Raw genomic sequence first — 25,189 nt, 5'->3', positions numbered from 1 at the left:
GTGATGCCTTCAGTGGCAATCTACAATAGTCATGAAAATAAAGAAAACACAATGAATGAGGAGAAGGTGTGCCCCAACTTTTGGCCTGTGCTGTAGATTAAAATCATCGTAGCTCCTCTTTTAAAACACTATTCCTGGCCTTGAACTGAATAAAAATGTAATCAAATCAACTTGACCTTCTTGGAAAGGTGACAACTTTGCTTTGCGTTAATGTCTAAAAGTCTGCCTCTTTGTCCTTCATTACAGGAGAAACGGAGTCTACTCAGTGACCGAGAGCAAGGGGTGAAACGGGCGTTCAAGTCCTTTGTTGAAGAACGCGATGATAAGTACACCATGGAGCTTCTTCTGCTGCCCAGTGCCCTGAAAGAAGAGTTATTAGGATTGGTTCACAGTCCTACCAGCTCAAATACACACTCTCTGGTTTGTGTTTTTATAGGGTTTTTGACATCCTGGTCTTCAAACGTACTGATTGTGTTGTGTCTGTCAGGCTCATCTGAACCAGAACCTTCACCCGAGTATTGCGGAGATCGACCAAGACCGCTCACAGAGTAGCACCCCCGTGACGGAGCTCTCCATCCGTATCCTCGACACCAGCTTTGAGGACAGAGGAACAAAGACTTTTGGCGAGGGTGCGGCGAAAGCGGTGTTAGCGACAGCCGCAACAGCAGGGGGCGGCACTGGTTTGGGTCCGGAAGCCGTTCTGCTGAATGGCACCAGGCCTTCGCACAAGCGGCGCTTTTCTGAGAGCGAACCTCGGGACACAAAGAGACAGTACTCTCTGGAGCGAAGAGACGAGTCTCCTGAGCGGTCGAGGGACAGGGAGCGACACCGGGACAGGGAATACCACGGTGGCAGTAGTAGCAGTCGATCCAAAACACCGTCTGCTTCATCGACACTGTACTCCTCTTCTTCGGCTAAAGCAAACACTGTCGCTGGCGCCGTCATGCTGGACCCGAGTGAGGGTATCGCAGATGACAATGAGGCGGTCAGCCCGGAAACCAACCTGCGGTGCTTGGTCAATTTCTTTAGGTGAGCATCAGAGTCTATTTATTTTACAAACCCCGTTTCCATATGAGTTGGGATTTTTTGTTAGATTTCTGTTTCTGGATGTTGTTGATAAATGGCTTTCGCTTTGCATAGTAGAGCTTTAACTTGCACTTATAGATGTAGCGACAAACTGTATTGAGTGACAGTGGTTTTCTGAAGTGTTCCTTAGCCCATGTGGTGATATCCTTTAGAGATTGATGTCGGTTTTTGATACAGTGCCGTCTGAGGGATCGAAGGTCACGGTCATTCACTGTTGGTTCCTGACCATGTCGCTTACGTGGAGTGATTTTTACAGATTCTCTGAACATTTTGATTATATTATGGACCGTAGATGTTGAAATCCCTAAATTTCTTGCAATTTCACTTTGAGAAACATTGTTCTTAAACTGTTTGACTATTTGCTCACGCAGTTGTGGACAATGGGGTGTACCTCGGCCCATCCTTTCTTGTGAAAGACAGCATATTTTGGGAAGCTGTTTTTATACCCAATCATGGCACCCACCTGTTCCCAATTAGCCTGCACACCTGTGGGTTGTTCCAAATAAATGGCTTTCGCTTTGCATAGTAGAGCTTTAACTTGCACTTATAGATGTAGCGACAAACTGTATTGAGTGACAGTGGTTTTCTGAAGTGTTCCTTAGCCCATGTGGTGATATCCTTTAGAGATTGATGTCGGTTTTTGATACAGTGCCGTCTGAAGGATCGAAGGTCACGGTCATTCAATGTTGGTTTCCGGCCATGCCACTTACGTGGAGTGATTTCTCCAGATTCTCTGAACATTTTGATTGTATTATGGGCCATAGATGTTGAAATCCCTAAATTTCTTGCAATTTCACTTTGAGAAACGTTGTTCTTAAACTGTTTGACTATTTGCTCATGCAGTTGTGGACAAAGTGGTGACCCTCACCCCATCCTTGTTTGTGAATTACTTAGCATGTCATGGAAGCTGCTTTTATACCCAATCATGGCACCCACCTGTTCCCAATTAGCCTGCACACATGTGGGTTGTTCCAAATAAGTGTTTGATGAGCATTCCTCAACTTTATCAGTATTTATTGCCACCTTTCCCAACTTGTTTGTCACGTGTTGCTGGCATCAAATTCTTAAGTTAATTATTATTTGCACAAAAAAAAATGTTTATCAGTTTGAACATCAAATATGTTGTCTTTGTAGCATATTCAACTGAATATGGGTTGAAAATGATTTGCAAATCATTGTATTCCGTTTGTATTTACGTCTAACATAATTTCCCAACTCATATGGAAATGGGGTTTGTATTTATGTTTAATTGATTTTCACCAAACTATTGCAGGGTTTGAATTCATATTTATGTTTTTTAGAACCATGGGTTACCAGGAGGAAGTTGTGGAGCGTGTCATCAGGAAGACGGGACAGCTGGAAGACACCTTCCTCATTCTTGAGAAAATCGTGGCCGAAACAAAGATTTGCGAGGAGAGAATGAAAAGGGGAACAAAAGACACTAAACTGAACAATGGGCGCCCCACTGACCTTCCCTCGGCCTCCTCCACGTTACCCTCCTCCTCGGTAGTGAAGGAACGGGAGCCGGGCAGGTCCAAAGAGAACATTAAACCCAGCCAGCATGGAGCCAGCAGTAACGGCTTAGGCCATCGGAGGCAGTGCAGTGGAAGCGAGACCAGCACTCAACAGGTAAAATTATTTGGAACCATCTTTACAAAAATTAGTACAGTCAAGTTTGGTTAGCCATGGTTTTCTAGTATAGGTCGATAAATGCTTTAAAATGTAATAATTAGAAATTATCGGTATCTGTTTCAAAAAGTACAATTTATGACTTTTTAAAACACCGCTGTGTACACGGACGTAGGGAGAAGTACAGAGCGCCAAGAAACCTTAAAGGCACTGCCTTTCTGTGCCGGCACAGTCACATAATATCTACGGCTTTTCACATACACAAGTGAATGCAATGCATACTTGGTCAAAAGCCATACAGGTCTGACTGAGGGTGGCCGTATAAACAACTTTAACACTGTTACAAATATGCGCCACACTGTGAACCCACACTAAACAAGAATGACAAACACATTTCTTGAGAACAACGGCATCGTAACACAATATAAACATAACAACAAATACCCAGAACCCCTTGCAGCACTAACTCTTCTGGGGACACAACAATATACCCCCAAACCCCGCCCTATTCAACCTCCTCATACTCTCTCAGGGAAAGCATGTCCCAAATTCCAAGCTGCTGTTTTCAGGCATCCATCCATCTATTTTCTACCGCTTATTCCCTATCGGGGTAGCGGGGGGCGCTGGCGCCTATCTCAGCTACAATCGGGCGGAAGGCGGGGTACACCCTGGACAAGTCGCCACCTCATCGCAGGGCCAACACAGACACACAACATTCACACACTAGGGCCAATTTAGTGTTGCCAATCAACCTATCCCCCCAAAAAAATAATGCACTTTGAGACTTCAATAATAAATATGGCAGTGCCATGTTGGAATTTTTTTCCATAACTTGAGTTGATTTATTTTGGAAAACCTTGTTACATTGTTTAATGCATCCAGCGGGGCATCACAATAAAAATTAGGCATAAAAGTGTGTTAATTCCACGACTGTATATATCGGTATCGGTTAATATTGGAATCGGTTATTTAAAGTTGGACAATATCGGAATATCAGATATCGGCAAAAAAGCCATTGTCGGACATCTGTAGTTTTGAATGCAAAAGACGAACGTGGCTTGTGTGTACATCTTACGGCCTTGATAGTGACGTGTGTTTGCCACAGTGGCGGCGATGACCAAGAAGAACGCGGAGTTGGAATATAATATTATGTATAACTTTATGTTAATATTTATTTACATATTTATATAATATTTACATAATATGTAACTACAAACTCCATTCACAGACAGTCCCATTGCTTGTATGTATATATATATATATGTATATGGATATATATCTATATATATATCTATATCTATATAGATATAGATATATATATAGATATAGATATATATATAATGTATACAATGGGGCAAAAAAGTATTTAGTCAGCCACCGATTGTGCAAGTTCTCCCACTTAAAATGATGACAGAGGTCTATAATTTTCATCATAGGTACACTTCAACTGTGAGAGACAGAATGTGAAAAAAATACAGGAATTCACATTGTAGGAATTTAAAAAAATGTATTTGTAAATTATGATGGAAAATAAGTATTTGGTCAACCATTCAAAGCTCTCACTGATGGAAGGAGGTTTTGGCTCAAAATCTCACGATACATGGCTCCATTCATTCTTTCCTTAACACGGATCAATCTTCCTGTCCCTTTAGCAGAAAAAAAGCCCCAAAGCATGATGTTTCCACCCCCATGCTTCACAGTAGGTGTGGTGTTCTTGGGATGCAACTCAGTATTCTTCTTCCTCCAAACACGACGAGTTGAGTTTATACCAAAATGGATACATGGATGATACAGCAGAGGATTGTGAGAATGTCATGTGGTCAGATAAAACCAAAATAGAACTTTTTGGTGTATATATATATATATATACACCAAAATAGAACTTTTTGGTGTATGTGTATATATATATATATATATATATATATATATATATATATACATGCAGCCCGGCCCGCCCCCAAATTGCTTTAACCCAATGCCGCCCCCAAGTCAAAAGGTTTGGGGACCCCTGACGTATACGTATGTGACGTGTGTAAGAAGGTGCGCTTGGCTTTCTGTCTCTGAGAAGGAGAGACAGGAAAGAGTGGGAAGAGCCTGTAAAGTAATGCCCGCAGCTAAAAGCAATTGCGTGAGAACGTATACTCAAATTTTACGATAGTAATTTTCTATGTCGCACAGAGACTAACCCGCGATATATCGTATATATCGATATATCACCCAGCCGTATACTACAGTACAGTAACACGGCAACGTGGGCCTCCGACATCAAAGAGTTTGTTGCATCTACACCTGGTGGGCGCTAATTAAAAAAAAAATTATCTAATAGAGTTAAGAGCTGCATGAAAGTAGCCAAAGAGCCACATGAGGCTCGCGAGCCGCCGGTTGGCTTGAGTGTATATCAAAAAAACTTAACAAGGAAGTGATGGATCAACTGTCTCTTTATTAACAGGCCAAAACAATGACAAGGACGAGCTCGGCACATATAGTGGACACACACGGAAATCTTGCTGGTGGTCTCACAAATCAAAATAAACTTTTAACAACTATATTGCTACAATAATAAACATGTAAAATGAAAAATCGATTCCCAGTTGTTCCTTCTGAAACTTAAAGTATTTTAAATGGGAGTGGCTGTGTTCTGAGCAAGCCACTGAGCAATAGAAAAGAATGCGCTCCGAAGGGGACGGGGAATAAAGACTGTGTGTTTGGGGAACCACACGCTTAAATGAGGAAGTTTCCTCCTCCTGTGGAAAAAACTTTCTGCGGTGGGAGGCTGGCTTCCTCAATCGTTTCAATGCAAGCGCAAGATGGCTGTGAGCGGGACAAACAATGAATGAATGAATGAATGAAGTGTTCTTACTAGAGATGTCCGATAATGGCTTTTTTGCCGTTATCCGATATTGTCCAACTCTTGATTACCGATTCTGATATCAACCGATACATACAGTCGTGGAACTAACACATTGTTGTGCCTAATTTTATTGTGATGCCCCGCTGGATGCATTAAACAATGTAACAAAGTTTTCCAAAATAAATTAACTCAAGTTATGGAAAAAAGTGCCAACATGGCACTGCCATATTTATTATTGAAGTCACAAAGTGCATGATTTTTTTTAACATGCCTCAAAACAGCAGCTTGGAGAGAGCATGAGGATTATGAGGTGGACGGGGTTGAGGTGGGTGGGGTTGGGGGGTGTACATGTAGCGTCCCGGAAGAGTTAGTGCTGCAAGTGGTTCTGGGTATTTGTTCTGTTGTGTTTATGTTGTGTTACGGTGTGGATGTTCTCCCGAAATGCGTTTGTCATTCTTGTTTGGTGTGGGTTCACAGTGTGGCGCATATTTGTAACAGTGTTAAAGTTTTTGTACAGCCACCCTCAGTGTGACCTGTTTGGATGTTGACAAAGTATGGTTGCATTCACTTGTGTGTGTGATAAGCCATAGATATTATGTGGCTCGGCCAGCACGCAAAGGCAATGCCTTTAAGGTTTATTGGCGCTCTGTACTTCTCCCTACGGAGCGGAGTGGTACTTTTTGAAACCGATACCGATAACTTCTGATATTACATTTTAAAGCATTTAATATGCAGTCACATATTATCGGACATCTCTAGTTCATACATGAATTAATTAACTTGGACCCCAACTTAAACAAGTTGAAAAACATATTCGGGTGTTACCATTTAGTGGTCAATTGTACGGAATATGTACTGAACTTTGCAATCTACTAATAAAAGTTTCAATCAATTAAACACAGACACATGGTTCATACACTGAGGCACATTTGACTCGGCACAAAAGTTCGTAAACCAATAAAGTTCGCCGATTGAGGGGTTCGTAAAGCGTGATTCCACTGTATTGCTTCTAAAAAATATCTGTTGCAACTTTTGACCGTAATAATATGAACAGTTTCTGTATTTTTCCGGACCATAGGGCGCACTGCCGGTGAGCGGGTCTATTCAGGTTTGCATACAAAAAGCAAACCGGATTATAAGGCGCTTTAAAGGGGTTATAATATGATTTTTTTCTATATTTAAAACACTATCTCGTGGTCTGCATAACATGTGATGGTGGTTATTTAATGGACCACAATGGAAACAAACCTTTTGGCTTTTTGTGGCATCTATTTTCCTTTTTAAATTATTACATTGATTAAATTCTTTAAGATGTCAATAAACTTCTCAATAAATCAATCAATTATTTGGTCAAAATGTTGCATAGATTGGTTTATTATGTACATTCGGAATTTTGTGCCTGGAATCCACGTACAGGTTTAATAAACGAGGCCCCTGTTTAGCTGTTTTCTTTTTACTTGAAAGTGCCCATTTCAGTCAACCTTTTGTCAAATTCAAATTTTGGAGTGGGTCCTCTCTATGAAAAATCATATGTGTTTCGGTTGGAGGCTGAGTCAACCAAGTTTCGATGTACTGTACTAAAGTCGGCTCAGACTTTGAGCTGATCAACACACAATGTAATCTGATAACAGCAAATGACTCAATCAAGTCCAAATGCTGTAATACAGGCTTTAATGTACCGTATTTTACGGATCACAGGGCGCACCGGGTTAAAAGACGCAGTGCCGATGAGCCTGTCGAGTCAGGTCTGTTTTCATACAAAAGGCGCACCGGATTTTAAGTCTCATTAAAAGGGTCATATTTTTTATTTAATTTTTCTAAATGTAAAATACTTCCTTGTGGTCAACATAACATGTAATGGTGGTCAAAATAGTGCATAGATGATGTTTTACAGATCATCTTCAAGTCGCTTTCTGACAGTCCCTTTAGGATGCGCGTTTTGTGAGCGGTCTTATTTACGCGGCTCATCTCCGACGGTGTCTTCTCCCTGTCATCTTTGTTGTAGCGGTGTAGCGTGCAAGGACGGGAGTGGAAGAAGTGTCAAAAGATGGAAATAACTGTTAATGACATTCAGACTTTACTTCAATCAATAACGGAGCAGCATCTCCTCATTTGTGGCTCACTAGTGCAACATCAACGCCGGAAATGTGTCCCATGAAAAAAGGGCTGCCCGAAACCCTCTAATAACTAAAGTTCTGTGGGTGAATTATGTAAACCCACTACAGTTTTTAGCACTTTTATAGCTAGTCTACTGACAGATATAAGTAAGAACTTTCCCATAATTTATATGAGAAATGGCAACAGTGAAACATAACAAGAAGGTAGCGAAAAAGAAAAAGCTCATCGACTATGTAATACAATGGCGGATGCGCACAAATTTTCTGGACTTATGCAGATCCCAAATACAGATCAACATGCCCCAGAACAGGGGTGGCAACACTTTTTCTGCAGGCGAGATACTTTTCAATTGACCAAGTCGAAGAGATCTACCCCATTAATATTTATAATTTATATTTATTTATTTTTTGAAAGAGACATATTTCTTAACAGGTTAATGGTGTTTAATGATAATACAAACATGTTGAACACATATAGATTCCTTTCATTCATGAAGACAAGAATATAGGTTGGTGTATTACCTTATTCTGATGACTTGCATTGATTGGAATCAGACAGTGGTGCTGATAACGTCCGCATTTTCAAAGGGAGAAGAAAAAAAGTCCTTCTTTCTGTCCAATACCACATGAAAGTGGTTGATTTTTTTTGGGGCATCTCATTCGTCCAACTTGCATACTCGTTTTTAAACACTTTATAACAGGGGTGTCAAACTCAAATACAGAGTGGGCCGAAATTTTAAACTGAACAAAGCCGCGGGCCAAGGGTTGAACAAATGAACCTTTTAATAAGGACCCAAACAAGTTTTGCATTGAATATTGAACAAGCAAGACTTATATAACTCTATAGTGACATGCAAAATTGAGTGTCAAATAATAATAATAATAATAATAAAAAAAATATCAATGGCATATCAAATACAATTTTAATAAAAATTGAGTGCCTTTTTTCTATTTGCAGCCTTCTGAGGTAAATATCAAAATTAAATTTTTCCTCAGGGCAATAATAAATTTGAAAATAAAATAACAATAATGAATAAATCAAACATTTAAACCTTGAAGTGGCAAGAGAAAATGCATGAATAAAACGTTAATTATTGCTCAGTTTGCTACACTGATTTGCTTTACCACTGAATATGGAACAAGCAATACTTATATAACTTAAAAGTGCCAAATCAACTTACAAAAAACAAAACAAAAAAAAAACATCAATGGTAAAATAAATACAATATGAATAAAACATTTAATTTCTCTTTTCTATTTGCAGCCTTGTGAGGTAAATATCAACATTACATTTTTCCACAGGCTAATAAATCTTATCATAAAATAACAATGAGATGGGTGGGGTTGGGGTGGGGGGCGGGGTTAGGTGGTACCGGGTGTGCATATTGTATTGTCCCGGAAGAGTTAGTGCTGCAAGGGGTTGTGGGTATTTGTTCTGTTGTGTCTATGTTGTGTTACGGTGCGGCTGTTCTCCCGAAATGTGTTTCTCATTCTTGTTTGGTGTGGGTTCACAGTGCGGCCCATATTTTTAACAGTGTTAAAGTTGTTTATACGGCCACCCTCAGTCTGACCTGTATGGCTGTTGAGCAAGTATGCTGGCATTCACTTAAGTGTGTGTATAAGTCGCATATATTATGTGACTTGGCCGGCACGCTGTTTGTATGGTGGAAAAGCGGACGTGACAACATATTGTAGACAACGCTAAAGGCAGTGCCTTTTAGGCACGCCCCCAATATTATTGTCCGGGTAGAAATCTGGAGAAATTCGGGAGGGTTGGCAAGTATGAGTGTTAGCGGTGAATTCAGTATTAGTATCGTACCGGCGGGCCAGCTCTAATGTTAATTTGATATTGCCTCAAGGGCCAAATTAAATTGCACGGCGGGCCAAATTTGGCCCGCGGGCCAGAGTTTGACACCCTTGCTTTATAAGAAATACATTGGCATCAAACTCCGTAGCTTGCTAGCTTGTGCACGCTAGCTTTTTGAGACTCTTATTTTGTTAGCACGGGCAGGATGAAGCAGGTCTTTTATGGTGAAAACAGGAACTGTGCAGTCGGTCTTTAGAGTTTTGACAGCAGGTACGGCCCAAGAGTATTGAAATAAAGTGTTTCTCTCCGTCCTGTCAGTGATTTTTTTCTTAATAATGAGCTCGCAGCAGCCAGCGTCATCTCACAAGATCCTCGGGTACCGAGAATGTCCAACAACTGACGAAAGTGAAGTCTTGGTGAAGATTGATCTCATTTATACGTCTATTTTTTTAATGCCTGGCTGGTGATCGACTGACACACTCTCCACGATCGACCAGTAGCTGGCGATCGACGTAATGGCCACCCCTGCCCCAGAAGGAAAGAAAAGTTGTTTTTGCATAATATCGCGAAACAAAACGCCAGATAATGTCTGCTAATAGGTGCCAATTTGCAGTCCTAATGCACACACCATAATAATGCTCGTATGTTTAATGCACCAACAATCCATCAAGCGGTTCGACTTCATAGCTCACCGAAGTCGTATTAAGAACATTTTGACAGATTTTTTATTGCCGTTTGTCATGTTCTGTTTTCTCAATGGAACATTTAAAGTTTTTATGGTGTTCACTGGCTGTAGATTCCTAATGAAGCCTTTAGTTTGACGCTGCTCTACTTTCTCCTGCTCCGCTTGCTGCGGCAACAAACAAAACTCCAGACGCTAATCTTCCTTTTGTATCGTTTACTTATCAACTTTAAAAACGTAAAACCATAACAATGTGGGAACAAATGAATAGCAAAATAAAGCTCATTTGTTACAGCAACGAAGAGTAAGAAGAAGTGAGTTCAAAAAACTGTGTGGCTTTTACCATATCTGACTGCCATTACCAATAACACCTTGTGTCCAAAATCATCTTACCACACAGATCCTTCTGCCATATATGCAATTAAACAGTTACGTCATCAAATTATTTAGACACATGTAATATTTACAAATAAAGTGTATTTATAATTATTCTAAGCATAAAAATAAAGTAAATACCGTATTTCCTTGAATTGCAGCCGGGGCGCTAATTAATTTAAAACCTCTTCTCACTCCGGCACTTAGGCATGCAGTAAAAGCAAGCATGCGCTAATTATTTTAAAACCTACTCTCACTCCGGCGCTTACCAAAGGCATGCGGTAAATTTAGGCCTGCGCTTAAAAATTTGAGTGTGATGTAAGGATACCATCATGAAAAGCACAGTTCATAAAAAAAATTTTTATTATGGTCTTACCTTTACTTATAAATGAAGTCCATGCGCAGCTCCTTCTGATCAAAAGCAGCGATAACTTGTTTATAGAAGTCTTCCTTATCTTTCTTCCGTTTTAAAAGTCTCTTCATCTCGATGGAGATCTTCCTTTATTGACTCCCGCTTCGATTGAAAGTCCAGTTTAGAAAACAGTTTTATTTTATGTATGTAATCCTCCATGTTGAAACTGCAAGCGAGAGGAAAAAATAAACAGACGCTGCTCACCTTTGCTGCTTGTTGTCACTTCTGCAGCCTATCAGTCGCAAGAAGGATCACTAGCGCCCTCTACCACTAGGAGGCGGGAGTCATTTAATGACTCATATTTGACACATGCAGCTACGGTATATTAAAACACAGTTGCTTACTGTTCTTTTCAGCATATTCAATAGCTTGGACCTTAAATCCTACTGAATAGCTCTTAATCTTCTTCCCTTTATGCGATTTCAAATGATTGAAATCAGCCTCCTCCATTTTGATGACAGGTGAAGTGTCACTCGTGACGTGACGAGTTTGACCTAGCGGAAATTCTAGACAATCGCTAATGAAAATAATATTTTGCGTAACGAGTTTGACCCGGCGGTAATCCTGAGCCGGCGGTAATGCTAAGCATGCGCTAATTATTTTGCGAAACGAGTTTGACCCGGCAGTAATTCTAGGCAGGCGCATACTATATACCCGGCGGCAATTCAAGAAAATACGGTAGTCCCATTTTGGCTGAATAAACATAAAGCACCTTCCATAAAATGTATATTAACTTAAACCTTTTTTAGGATCCTACACTGGCGTCATCTTGCAGTTTACGCGTATCTCTGTGTGACTGCCATCTACTGGCCACACTTTTCACTACACCATGTACCAAATAAAATAGCTTCAAGATCGGTAAGCACAATAAAAATTGTTCCATACATTAGGCGCACCGGGTTATAAGGAGCACGATCAATTTCTGAGAATATAAAATGATTTTAAGTGCACCTTATAGTCTGAAAAATACAATAATAGAAGCAAAGCTTGTGCTGTCTTTAATATATGCTCTGCATTGATTTACAGGCCATCACCATCAAGAGGAGCGCTAGTGCCCAAGGAGGAGCTGGCAGCTACGAGGTCATTACCATTGATGATGACGACGACGTCGCCGTCACCAGTATCAAAACAGCAGACGGTCGAACATCCAAAGTGACAATGGCGCACGCTGACACTCAGACTGGATCCAGAACGGACTACTTAGCCAGGGGAGGGGGCAGCATGTCGCAGAGGGATCCCCTGTCAAGAAGCGGGACTCAGACTTTGGGCGGATCGATGAAAGTTGAGAGCGTAACAGCATTGCGCAGCTCGTCCCAGTGGCTGGCGGCCAGCACCACCTCTGTGGCGTCCACCCCAAATGTATGTATTGAGTGAAGTGTCATCATGCTTGTGTCCCTTCTTTCTTTTCCTCTTCATAACGGACTTTATGGTCCTCTACAGTCATCTCTCACCGCGGGCCGGCCTTCGCTGTATCAGACGATCGGTCACGTGGGATTCCAAAACAACGGAGCGAGGAACCCTTCTACAAACAATTCCCAGGCCCCACCGGTGACCGGCTTGGCTCGTTTCCACCAATCCTTAAAAACTCCTTACACACTGAAATTACCCAACGAGCCGGGACGATCGGAGCTCCGTCATATCATCATAGACGGCAGCAATGTGGCTATGGCGTGAGTTTACCTGCAGACACGCACACCTGGCAGTAAATTACAAATGACTCCATACTAGAGATGTCTGATAATATCGGCTGATAAATTATTTAAAATATAATGTCGGAAATTATCGGTTTTAAAAAATAAAATTAAAGACTTTTTAAAACGCCGCTGTAGGGAGCGGTACATATCCGGTAAAACACGGACGTAGGGACAAGTACAGAGCAGCTGTGTCTCCCAGTCAGCAGCCCCTCCCCTCTACATTCTCTTACACACAACACAGGAGTTGACGCATGAGCAGCATGAGAGGTTTACTGGCGACGCTTGATGACCTCATCAAACCGCCGGTAGCGGAGCATAACAACAACAAGAGTGTGTTGTTGCCGGTGCTGTAGCCGTGGCTAACAAGCCAGCGAACTCGGTGACTGACTAACGACGGCATGTCTATGGTTTGGGATTATTTTAAAGTTTGTCTGACGGATAAAAAACTGGAAATTTGTTATGCGAGGAGGAACCAAGATCTTCCTATGATACAAGCAATTTGATCTCCCACCTCTTCAAAAATCATAAGGAAATACACGATGAATACAAGCAGAAGATGGATGAAAAGCAAACACCAAAAAAAAAGTAGTACCACACAGTTGTCGCTTAAAGACTCAGCCGAGAAAAAAAGAAAATACAACAAAAAACACCCCAGGGCGGAAGCCCACGTTGTAGTCAAGGACAACGCACGCAGTATGTCAAAAGTCACGGTGGAGTTTAGTGTGGCTAGTCTGCCCTGCATGGTGCACACTTTGCAGCTTGCTGTGAACGGAGGTGCCCTGTCTCAAAGCAGCATTTCGGAAGCTCTGGCTGCCTAGTAGGCCACTTCAAGCACTCACCACTAACTTGCAGCACATTTGTGTTACTCATACAAATACGTTACAGCAGGGCAGATTGAGCCCAGTTTATAATTTCCTGTTATACAGTATACCAGGCAGCCTTGCATTAAAAAAGGACTATGTTATTCTTTACTTTATTACTCTAGTATACTCTGGACTGAAGCTGTGTGCCTTCATTGTTTGTGTAGCTGTTGTTTTGAGGCATGTTTAAAAAAAAAGAAGATAATAATGCACTTTGTGAAAGTCAAAGTATAGTACTTCCCATAGTTGTAGTGGATTATCTCAGGGAGAGTATGTTCCAAATTCCAAGCTGCTGTTATGAGCCATGTTAAAAAAAATGATGCATTTTGTGACTTCAATAATAAATATGTCAGCGCCATGTTGGCATTTTTTTCCATAACTTGTGTTGATTTATTTTGGAAAACCTTGTTACATTGTTTAATACATCCAGCGGGGCATCACAACAAAATTAGGCATAATAATCTGTTAATTCCACGACTGTGTATATCGGTATCGGTTGATATCGGAATCAGTAATTAAGAGTTGGACAATATCGGATATCGGCAAAAAGGCCATTATCGGACATCTCTACTCTATACTGTTTAATTCCAACTATAAAGCCATTTTTGGTTAGCATTTTCCAATTCTGTTCCTCGTTGTCATCACATGGTGTTTCTCTTTAGGCACGGCCTGAATCGGTTCTTCTCCTGTCGAGGGATAGCGCTTGCAGTGGAAACCTTTTGGAGGCGGGGCCACAGGGAGATCACTGTATTTGTTCCTCAGTGGCGCCAGAAGAGGGACCAATACACAACAGGTACGCTTGACAACATGTCTGTCGCAACGTGTGCTTTGTTAGGCGTGTGTGGTGTTTTTTCCCCTTCGTCTGACTGTTAGGGTCAGGTGAGGCCAATCGATTCACTGATTGGCTGCATCCAATGGCCACACCCCCTTTATAGGAAGACCAGCAATGCATGAAAGAGGAAGATCTCCTCCCCTCTCTATCTCCTCTAGCCTGGCCACACTATCTTAAAGTTAAGTTAAAGTACCAATGATTGTCACACACACACTGGGTGTGGTGAAATTTGCCCCCTGCATTTGACCCATCCCCTTCTTCACCCCATGGGAGGTGAGGGGAGCTGTTAGCAGCAGCGGTTGCTGCGCCCGGGAATCATTTATGGTGATTTAACCCCCAATTCCAACCCTTGAGTGCCAAGCATGGAGGTAATGGCTCCCATTTTTATAGTCTTTGGTGTGACTCAGCCGGGGTTTGAACTCAACCTACCGATCTCAAGGCGGACACTCTAACTACTAGGCCACTGAGTAGGTCATCTTAAACATCTTGAAAGGTTTCTTCCACATTTGTGTTTGAATTGAGTCGGATTGACATCCTTCAGTTTTCTCCTGTTAGTTTTTTGTTAGGAAGGTTACAACATTTTATTTGTTTTCTTATTTGAAACGCTTGTTTTATTACTTTTCTAGAATGGTTTTGTTTTCTGTTTGGACTCACCTTGAAGCTTTTCAGTTTATTACTTATGACTCTACAGTTTGATGCTAATCGAGCAGTGTAAACAACGAGATGAGGCAATTGTGTGTGAATGCTCCAATCCTGAAGTTGAACTAAAATGCTGACAGAATGTAAGAATAGTTTGAATGTTGGAGTGGTTCGAATGTTGAAGAGTTAGAATTTCCAGGAAAAACTGAATTTTGGTTAGGAACTTTGGAAAGCGTTAGTTTGAACATCCAGGATGAGTGGAATGTGTTAATGTTGGAATGGTTTGAATAGGTTGAAAAATGTTGGAATTGTACAACTTGAAAAAATTTTGCTTTCATTTCAATGGGAACTTCCTGGAAAGTTTTGGGAATATGCTGAAAAAAATGTGAATGTTCTACCTGAGGTGTTGGGATTTTTCAATTCGGTCGAGAAATGTTGAAGTTAAAGTTGGGCGATATTGCCTTTTACTAATGTCTCTATTTTTATGCCATGTCACGATACACGATGTATATCTCCATATTTTGCCCTAGCCTTGAATGAACACTTGATGCATATAATCACAGCAGTATGGTGATTCTATGTGTCTACATTAAAATATTCTTCTTAATGCTGCATTAATATATGCTACTTTTAAACTTTCATGCAGACAGGGAAATCACAACTAAGTCTATTTACCCAAACTGTATTTATTAAGCAGTGGCACAAAAAAATATGTAATTTCAAAACAGAAAGTGGAAGATTGTCAGAGACATTTTAAAACAAGCTATGAGTGCACTTGTGTGCATGTCACTAAAATGGCATCAAAACAACACCAAATTCAAGTGCACTTTTTGTACAGAATGCTTTGGCCTACAATAGTTAAAAACAAATAAAGTGCACTTTTGTGCATAATGTCACACAAGATATTTCAATAACTGTCAAATAAAAATAAGCCGCATAATAAGAATTCAAACAGTGTATGTCCTTCGCTATGTGGTAGGTTCCTGCGGACGTTATCTCCTTCTGTTGTTGACTATTTTTTTCATACGGTGTTGATCTGAAAATGGAAGACGCCAGGCTCAATTGGGTCAGTGCTGGTTCCTTCTGCATTTTGTTGGGTGTGGCACCGAGCGGAGATGTTGACATGCAGAGTTTCAAACACTCTTCATTCTCTAGCGGGTGACTTTTCAAATGATGCTACAAATTAGTAGTGCTGCTAGCTATTTGACGCATACTCGACATATTACGCTTGTCTGTTCAACATCTTCCCGCTTGAAGCCGAAAAACACCGCCAGACGATGGACCCCCTGCTGTTTTTCTTGGGAATTAATTATTCTTCCTCCATTTGTTACCGGATTGGCACCTTCTCTCTCTTACCACTTTCTTGGCTCCGTTTGCACCACCTGCCACTGCTAACTTTACCCATGCCGCTACTTCTCTGCTCGGCGAGGGCGTATGACGTTGCAAGCGTGACAGTATGTGACGTATGTAAGAAGGTGCGGTTGTTTTATGTCTTTGTGAGAAGGAGAGACAAGAAAGAGTGAAAAAAGCCTGTAGTGTAATGCCCGCAGGTAAATGCAAGTGTGTGAGAACGTACACCCTAATATCACGATAGTCATTTTCTATATCGCGCAGAACCCGCGATATATCGATTATATTCGATGTATCGCCCAGCCCTAGTTGACATAACATTTTTGATTGAGAAATGGTATTATGGAATTTCGGGACAACTGGGAATTTTTCCAGTTAAAAAAAAAACAACTTGTTTTTTTGTCCTGGTTAAGAGGAATGTTTTGACAGTGGAACGGTTGAAGTGGGTTGAAAGATGGGGTTGGAAAAAACACGATTTCTAGGAATTCCTGGAATCTTAGATTTGTAGGTTGGGATTTCAAGCCCCGGCTGAGTCATACCAAAGACTATAAAAATGGGAGCCATTACTTCCCTGCTTGGCACTCGGCATCAAGGGTTGGAATATGTTGACGGTGGAATGGTTTGAATTAGTTGAAAAATGTGGAAATGTTGGAAGTTTGAAAAATGTCTAGGGAAACCTGGAATCCTGAGAAATCTTTGGATTTTTGCAATTTGTCAAGGGAAAGCTCGCAATTCCCGGCTTAACACTTTGAAGTTGAAGAAGAAGAATAGGAGCATTCACACAATAATAATAAATAGATACATTTTAGTGTGGAAAACCATTTGTGTGAATACTTTCACACAAATATTTGCTAAGCATCAAAATGACTGTTTGAGACTTGAGGGAAATTGTAAGCTCTTCCACATGTTGTACCTTATAAAATGCTTCGTGAGGTGTGTAATTTCTAATGATTTCATATACATAATTTTTTTAAAATGTGGTTGTGTTTTTTTGCAGAACAACATTTTTTAAATCAACTAGAAGACCTGAGGCTCCTCTCCTTCACCCCCTCAAGAGAGGTCTGTGGCCAAAGGATAGCTTCACATGACGACAGGTGCTGACTTACACAAACACACAAAAATACAGATAGCAATATTGAAATAAGCATCTGATAGAATCTCATGTTAAGCAGTGTATACATATAAATATGTAAGTATATATATGTGTGTGTATGTATGTATATGTGTATATATATATATATATATATTAGGGCTGTGAATCTTTGGGTGTCCCACGATTCGATTCAATATCGATTCTTGGGGTCACGATTCGATAATATGTCGATTTTTTTCGATTCTATTCTCGATTCAAAAATGATATTTTTTCTATTCAAAACGATGCTGTATTCATTCAATACATAGGACTTCAGCAGGATCTACCCCAGTCTGCTGACATGCTATCATATCAGTAGATTTAAAAAAAAAAAAAGCTTTTATAATTGTAAAGGACAATGTTTTATCAACTAATTGCAATAATGTAAATTTGTTTTAACTATTAAACGAACCAAAAATATGACTTATTTTATCTTTGTGAAAACATTGGACACAGTGTGTTGTCAAGCTTATGAGATGCGATGCAAGTGTAAGCCACTGTGACACTATTGTTCTTTTTTATTATTTTTATAAATGTCTAATGATAATGTCAGTGAGGGATTTTTAATCACTGCTATGCTGAAATTATAATTAATATTGATACTGTTGTTGATAATATTCATTTTTGTTTCATTACTTTTGGTTTGTTCTGTGTCGTGTTTGTGTCTCCTCAATTGCTCTGTTTATTGCAGTTCTGAGTGTTGCTGGGTCAGGTTTGGTTTTGGAATTGGATTGCATTGTTATGGTATTGCTGTGTAGTGGTTTGTTGGATTGATTTAAAAAAATGATAATAATAATAATTAAACATTTAAATAAAAATCGATTTTTTTGAAAATGAGATTCGATTCTGAATCGCACAACGTAAACGTTTCGATCCGTATTCGAATCTATTTTTTCCCACACCCCCTAATATATATATATATATATATATATATATATATATATATATATATATATATATATATATATATATATATATATATATATATATATATATATATATATATATATACATATATATATATATATATATATATATACATACATATATATATATATATATATACATATATATATATGTATGTATGTATGTATGTTTATATATATATATATATATATATATATATATATATTAGGGCTGGGCAACGCTTAAAAATTTTAATTGAAGTTAATCGCACTATTTCTCCGATTAATCGCGATTAACTGCATTGTATACGCAAAGCCCAATAATGAATTCAAAAGTAGTGTGTAATGCACCTTTATTGGAATATTCTCCCACATGAACAAAAGCGCCAAAACATTTGTTGTGCAAACACAATTTAAATCAATACTTGTTAAACAGTAGCAGTTAAATAGCATATTTTATGAAAATCAACTCAAAAAATTTAAATACAAACATTTAAGCTTATTGCCACTGCCAGGGTATTTAAATTATCCTGTTTGTTATGGAAAATAAATATAATCTACATACAAATCTCTGAGCCACAATCATAACATCTGAACAGGCAATTTGTGAGGTAACAGCAGAAACATTTTTTTTATCAGGGTCTTATGTTTAAAAAACCTATATTATAGGTAGTGGGCTGTTTTAGGGAATTATCCGTTGTAGCAATATTAATAATGTTGTGTTTATTCTGCGTAGTGCACTTAAAATAATTATGACCATATCTAGGAATTGATATGATGGGAATTTTCCGATTGTTTGCTTGGTGCTTTGATAAACTGAACGCATATACATGGTACTATTTGTGATGTTATGAGCCAGGGAAAAAAAGAACTACCCTACCCAGCATGCAACAGGAGTGACGAGCATGCGCGGTAGCCCGGTATAGGTTGTGTCGCCATGACGGCATCTTGTATGTTGTGATATGCACGCTCTGAAAGCAAACGCTAAGAACTCAGGCAACACTCCTCGTCTGGATTATTATTAAAAAGACAGACAACACATATACTCCGCTGCTTCACAGGCCGCTGGATGTAGCCGGCAAAGTATTCCCATGCTAGCTAGCCGGTCTAGCAAGCACGCGTCATTCAGTCCAAAACGGCCCGATCTATCCACATTCAGAATTGTCTGGCGGTCGTAAGTGATCCCGGAGTGTTCACGCTGTAAGCCAGCTATAAAATTTGCAGAATCGTCCGGTATTTTTGCCAAATGTTCCATCTTTACCGAGAGCCCCTCGACGCCGAAGTACATCCGGGAGATGCCATCTTGTTAAGAAAAGGCGTTAACAAAATAAAAGCATGTAAACAACATACGCAAATGTGCGATAAAATAATTGTCGGCGTTAATAGATTGATGAGTTAACGCGTAATTAACGCATTAATTTGCCCACCCCTAATATATATATATATATATATATATATATATATATAATATACACACACAGTACAGCCCAAAACTTGGACACACCTCATGTCGCAGTACAATATAATGTATAATCTTGTATCTTATCATTATGAATTGCGTGTCAATGGCTATGGAATCTTGCAACTGCTGACGTCGTCCAGCATGTTTAATCCATGTTGTTTCTCTTAGATTCCTGCTCCATTTAGCAGAAAAAACAGAGGGGATCATCGTAACCAATGACAACCTGAGAGACTTTGTCAACTCTTCTGACACCTGGCGCAGGATCATTGTGGAGAGGTGACTCTTTAGGCACTTGCACAAGCACACAAGTTGTAATCCACATGCGAATATGCTCTGCTTAATGTACCGGTGTTGATAAAAGTGTGCAAATAAATGTACATAGTGGCAGTTTGCTACAGTCTAAAGTTGGTGAGGTAATATTGTCCTTTGCTGACAGGTTACTGCAGTTTACTTTTGTGGAGGACCATTTCATGATCCCTGACGATCCTCTGGGGAGAAACGGACCTCATCTGGACTCCTTCCTTCGTAAAAACCGGTATGTCATATTTGAATCGTATGTGCTCTGAATGCTCGTTTTCCACTTTCACTGTACCCACTTGGCTCTACTTGCTATTATTACTTTTCATTTGCCAAAATTAGGAACGAGGAGTTCTCTTGTTAGCCAAAACTCATACCTTGTAGGTGACCATTGCTCAGCACTCGTTCAAGCGGATTTGTCATTGCTTTGTCATCGTAACGTTTCAGGATGCATAAGTAGAAATTACAAAAATAAAAGCACATGCTAATATTCTCTAGAAGCAGCAGTTTTATACAATAGAATCCGCTGATGGGGATTTTACAGGTATCGACATACTTGCAAACCCTCCCGATTTTCCCGGGAGGCTCCCGAATTTCAGTGGCCCTGCCGATTTCCACCCGGACAACAATATTGGGGGTGTGCCTTAAAGGCACTGCCTCTAGCCTCCTGTACAACCTGTCCTCGCGTCTGCTTTTTCCTCCATACTAACAGCGTGCCGGCCCAGTCACATGATACATGCGGCTTTTACTCATCAGTCCATCTGAGATGAGCTCAGGCCCGAAGTTTTAACTTGCACTTACAGATGTAGCGACAAACTGTATTTAGTGACAGTGGTTTTCTGAATTGTTCCTGAGCCCATGTGGTGATATCCTTTGGAGATTGATGTCGGTTTTTGATACAGTGCCGTCTGAGGGATCGAAGGTCACGGCCATTCAATGTTGGTTTCCGGCCATGCCGCTTACGTGGAGTGATTTCTCCAGATTCTCTGAACCTTTTGATGGTATTATGGACCGTAGATGTTGAAATCCCGAAATTTCTTGAGAAACGTTGTTCTTAAACTGTTTGACTATTTGCTCACGCAGTTGTGGACAAAGTGGTGTACCTCGCCCCATCTTTTCTTGTGATAGACTGAGCATCTTTTGGGAAGCTGTTTTTATACCCAATCATGGCACCCACCTGTTCCCAATCGACCTGCACACCTGTGGGATATTCCAAATAAGTGTTTGATGAGCATTCCTCAACTTTATCAGTATTTATTGCCACCTTTCCCAACTTCTTTGTCACGTGTTGCTGGCATCAAATTCTAAAGTTAATGATTATTTGCAAAAAAAGAAATATTTGTCAGTTTGAACATCAAATATGTTGTCTTTGTAGCATATTCAACTGAATATGGGTTGAAAATGATTTGCAAATCATTTAATTCCATTTATATTTACATCTAACACAATTTCCCAACTCATATGGAAACGGGGTTCGTAGATGAGCTCGAGCCCAGCGAAACCCCCTCCGTTTCTGCGTGTTGTTGATAAATGGCTTTCGCTTTTGTATTGTACAGTTTTAACCTGCACTTACAGATGTAGTGACAGACTGTAGTTACTGACAGTGGTTTTATGAAGTGTTCCTGAGCCCATGTGGTGATATCCTTTACACACTATCGGGGTTTTTTGGTGCAGTACCGCCTGAGGGATCGAAGGTCCGTAATTAACATCAAATGGTGCAGTGATTTCTCCAGATTCTCTGAACATTTTGACAATATTACGGCGCGTAGATGGTGAATTCCCTAAATTCCTTCCAATAGCTCAGGGGTCTCCAAACTTTTTCCACAGAGGGCCGCACACGGAAAAATTTAATCATGCGGGGACCATTTTGATATTTTTCATTTTCAAACCTTAACAAATTATATGGATTTTTTATTTTTTTTTATCCTTATGGCTCCTGGGGAGCATAGAGGGTCTCAGTCACTAAAATGTTAAAAATAAGTCAAATTATTATTTTTTTTTTTTTTTTTTTTTTAATCCTTACAGTAAATCTCTATCAACTTGAGGTTGATATAAAGTAAAACAAATTAGGTTTTATTCCTTTTCTGTCAAAGACAACTTTGTTTTTTATAGTAAAACTGAAATATGCAGTATTTGGATGGATGGATGGATGGATGGATGGATAGATAGATAGTACTTTATTGATTCCTTCAGGAGAGTTCCTTTATTTAGCAATTATAGCCCTCAAAGATCAATAATGCAGGACACCATTGATTTTAATTATTTAATATTTTTGAGTAATCACATTGAAAAGTTAAATAAATCCTACTAAATACATTTGAGATCCAAAAGGTTCCCCACTCTTAAAGTGATACATTTTTATTAGTTTTTTTTTTTACTTTTAACACTTAAATTTCAAGATCAACTTCTGATATATCTGTCGATTTTAAGTTTGAACTATTATTTTGTTTGTTTTATGCTCTTTTGTCAAAACTTTGATGTTTTTATATGGCAACCACACAACATATGCAATATTTTTTCCACATAAAACATTTTAAAGTGATCATTTTTAGTAATAATTCATTATAACAGATTTTTTTGAGCAATGGAATAAAAATAAAATAAAGACAAAAGGAAGAAAAAAACTGCCTGCATGGCAGCTTTGTGTCAACATTTCCACTTTTTCTCATTAGATTACACCTCATTCCACTTGTTTTAAATGTTTATTTTTTTATTTTTGCAATACTATCAATTTTGCAAATTTTGCAGAACGTGTGGCGGGCCGGTAATTGATTAGCTGCGGGCCGCAAATGGCCCCCGGGCCGCACTATTTACAGCCCTGCAATAGCTGGTTGAGAAATGTTGAAAAGTGTTACTTGCCGACTGCTGTTGTCCTCGTTTCCAAAGTGAGTCAAGCCACGACTGTGGGGTGAAAATGAGCATATTTGAGTATATCTATATTATCAATCACAACAGCCGCCTTCTCCATTTTAGACAATTCTCCTTCACGCATCCCCCACCAAGACCGCCAGACCTGCGTCCGTCTTCCCATCAGCAGCAGCCGCCGCCACTCTACGTCCAGGCCCTCCACTCCGCCCCGTGGACCCCGACAGTCGCGCCACAGCCACCATCTTCCCTGATGCCCCACCCGGGGCGCCGCAACGCCTCCTCCTCCTCCTCCCCCTCGCCCTCCCCCTCGCCGCCTCCACAGCGCTCGGCGGGCGAGACGTCGGAGCTGAGAAGGCAGCTGTGCGACATCTTCCCCGACCAGCAGCAGCAGATTGACCGCATCCTCAGCGAGAACCCGTACATGAGAGACCTGAACGCCCTGTCCGGGCTGCTGCTGGGATGATTAAACCCCCCGGAGAGTCTCACATTTCACTTTGTACGGATGTCATTCAGTTCTCTTTGGGTCAACACTTCCAAAAAAATATTTTTAATTCCGTTTTTTTTTTTCTATGGCTCCTTTTCAGTTTGTCCAAGCAACACCCAATGAGGGGTGTAGTGTTAAAAAAAAAAAAAACACACCTGTTGTACCTAACTCATGTCAAACAAAGACAACACAAATTGTTTAGTCAGGTGTGGAATATTCCAGTTTTTGTGGGTGAAGACTGGACAGTCAATGCACAAAAATATCATATTTGAGTCTTCTAAAAAAAAAAAAAAAACATGCAGGGAAATTGTGGAATCGCTTTTTTTTTTGTATACCTGTTGCTGAATTTAAAGCAACATTGCACATTTGTATCCCCTTCAAAATGTATATTTGGACTTTGACGTGATGCTTTCTACACTACAAGGACACCTTATCATGGAAGGGACTACTGATGTAGTCGCCGTGCATCAGTTGCGTTTGCAGCCTTAACTGTCGGAGCGGCATCGTTATTTTGCTGGGCGGTGACATATTTCTCTTGTATACATGTTCAAAAGTTTGGACACACCTCATTCAATGCATTTTTTATTTTTATGAATTTTTTAACTATTCACGTTGTAGATTGTCACATCAAAACTATGAATGAACACATGTGGAGTCATGTACTTAACAAAAAAAGGTGAAATAACAACAAAAAAAGGTGAAATAACTGAAAACATAGCCCCCTTATGATCTGATTAATGCTTTGCACACTCTTGGCATTCTCTGGATGAGCTTCAAGAGGTAGTCACCTGAAGTTGGTTTTCACTTCGCAGTTGTGCCTTATCAGGATTGATGAGTGGAATTTGTTGCTTTACCAATGGGGTTGGATCCATCAGTTGAGAAAGTGTGTGTGGTGGGCGTGGCCTGCGGACCAGCAGCAAAGCGGGGTGTGGCGGGGAGTGTTAGTCTAATCACCCGTCGCTCTGTTAAAGGCAGCAGTTGCTATTGGGGGGGGCAGGGCATGTAGAGAGAGAGACAAATTGACGGACAAGATCCAAAAGACAATTTGCAAATTGTGGAAGTCTAGTGCTTCCGAGTTCTCTGGACCAGCCACCACGAACATGACAGCCGAGCACACGAGTGGTTTTTCCTGTTGCTTTTCAACAGACTTCTTTTGGATCTTGTCCGTCAATTTCGCCCTCGACATGCTCTGCCATCCACCAACAACGAACATCAACCCCCCTCCCGACTGCTGCCTTTAGCAGAGCCACAGGTGATTAGACAAACACTCTCAGCTGTGTCATTTACGCACCTGTCGCTAATCTCAAAACCGGCTCCACCACACCCCACTTTGCTGCTGGTCCGCAGGCCACGCCCGCCACAATGTGTCCAAACGTTTGGCTTGTGCTGTATGTATACAGTCGTGGTCAAAAGTTTGCATACGACTTGTAAAGAACATCTCATGGCTGTCTCAAGTTTCCAATCGTTTCTGCAACTCATATTTTTTTTTGTAATAGAGTGATTGGAGCACATACTTGTTAGTCACAAAGAAAAAAACTTTTTTGAGGTTCTATCGCTGAGTTTCAAGCACACTTGTGAAGGGAAAATTACCTCTTGAAGCCCATGTAGAGAAATGCCAAGAGTGCGAAAAAGTAATCGGAGCAAAGGGTGGCTATTTTGAAGAAACTTACAAAAAAAAAATTGTAAAGTTCTCTCGATGAGCTTCAA

General features: G+C 40.2%; 1 protein-coding gene and 1 long non-coding RNA gene across 3 annotated transcripts in view; both read left to right on the top strand.

Annotated features, from left to right (window-relative positions):
• LOC133563125 (uncharacterized) overlaps positions 1-25,189 on the top strand; it is a 110,739-nt gene that overhangs the window by 84,931 nt on the left and 619 nt on the right. The window contains exon 2 of the long non-coding RNA XR_009808993.1: positions 24,180-25,189. This exon is cut by the window's right edge and continues 619 nt beyond it. This is a non-coding gene — a long non-coding RNA (uncharacterized LOC133563125). The remainder of the gene's footprint in view (positions 1-24,179) is intronic.
• Positions 1-25,189, top strand: part of n4bp1 (nedd4 binding protein 1) — a 44,995-nt gene extending 19,806 nt beyond the window's left edge. For both annotated transcript variants that reach the window (XM_061917078.1, XM_061917077.1), the window contains 10 exons: positions 247-420; positions 488-1,029; positions 2,388-2,715; positions 11,986-12,318; positions 12,400-12,629; positions 14,176-14,306; positions 17,332-17,428; positions 20,002-20,109; positions 20,270-20,368; positions 23,104-25,189. In XM_061917078.1, the coding sequence (XP_061773062.1) occupies positions 247-420; positions 488-1,029; positions 2,388-2,715; positions 11,986-12,318; positions 12,400-12,629; positions 14,176-14,306; positions 17,332-17,428; positions 20,002-20,109; positions 20,270-20,368; positions 23,104-23,461 (2,400 nt within the window). In that variant the 3' untranslated portion in view covers positions 23,462-25,189. The remainder of the gene's footprint in view (positions 1-246; positions 421-487; positions 1,030-2,387; positions 2,716-11,985; positions 12,319-12,399; positions 12,630-14,175; positions 14,307-17,331; positions 17,429-20,001; positions 20,110-20,269; positions 20,369-23,103) is intronic.

The sequence above is a fragment of the Nerophis ophidion genome, linkage group LG12, assembly GCF_033978795.1.
Source record: "Nerophis ophidion isolate RoL-2023_Sa linkage group LG12, RoL_Noph_v1.0, whole genome shotgun sequence".
Classification (NCBI taxonomy): Eukaryota; Metazoa; Chordata; class Actinopteri; order Syngnathiformes; family Syngnathidae; genus Nerophis; species Nerophis ophidion.
This window is presented reverse-complemented; position numbering and strand designations above follow the sequence as displayed.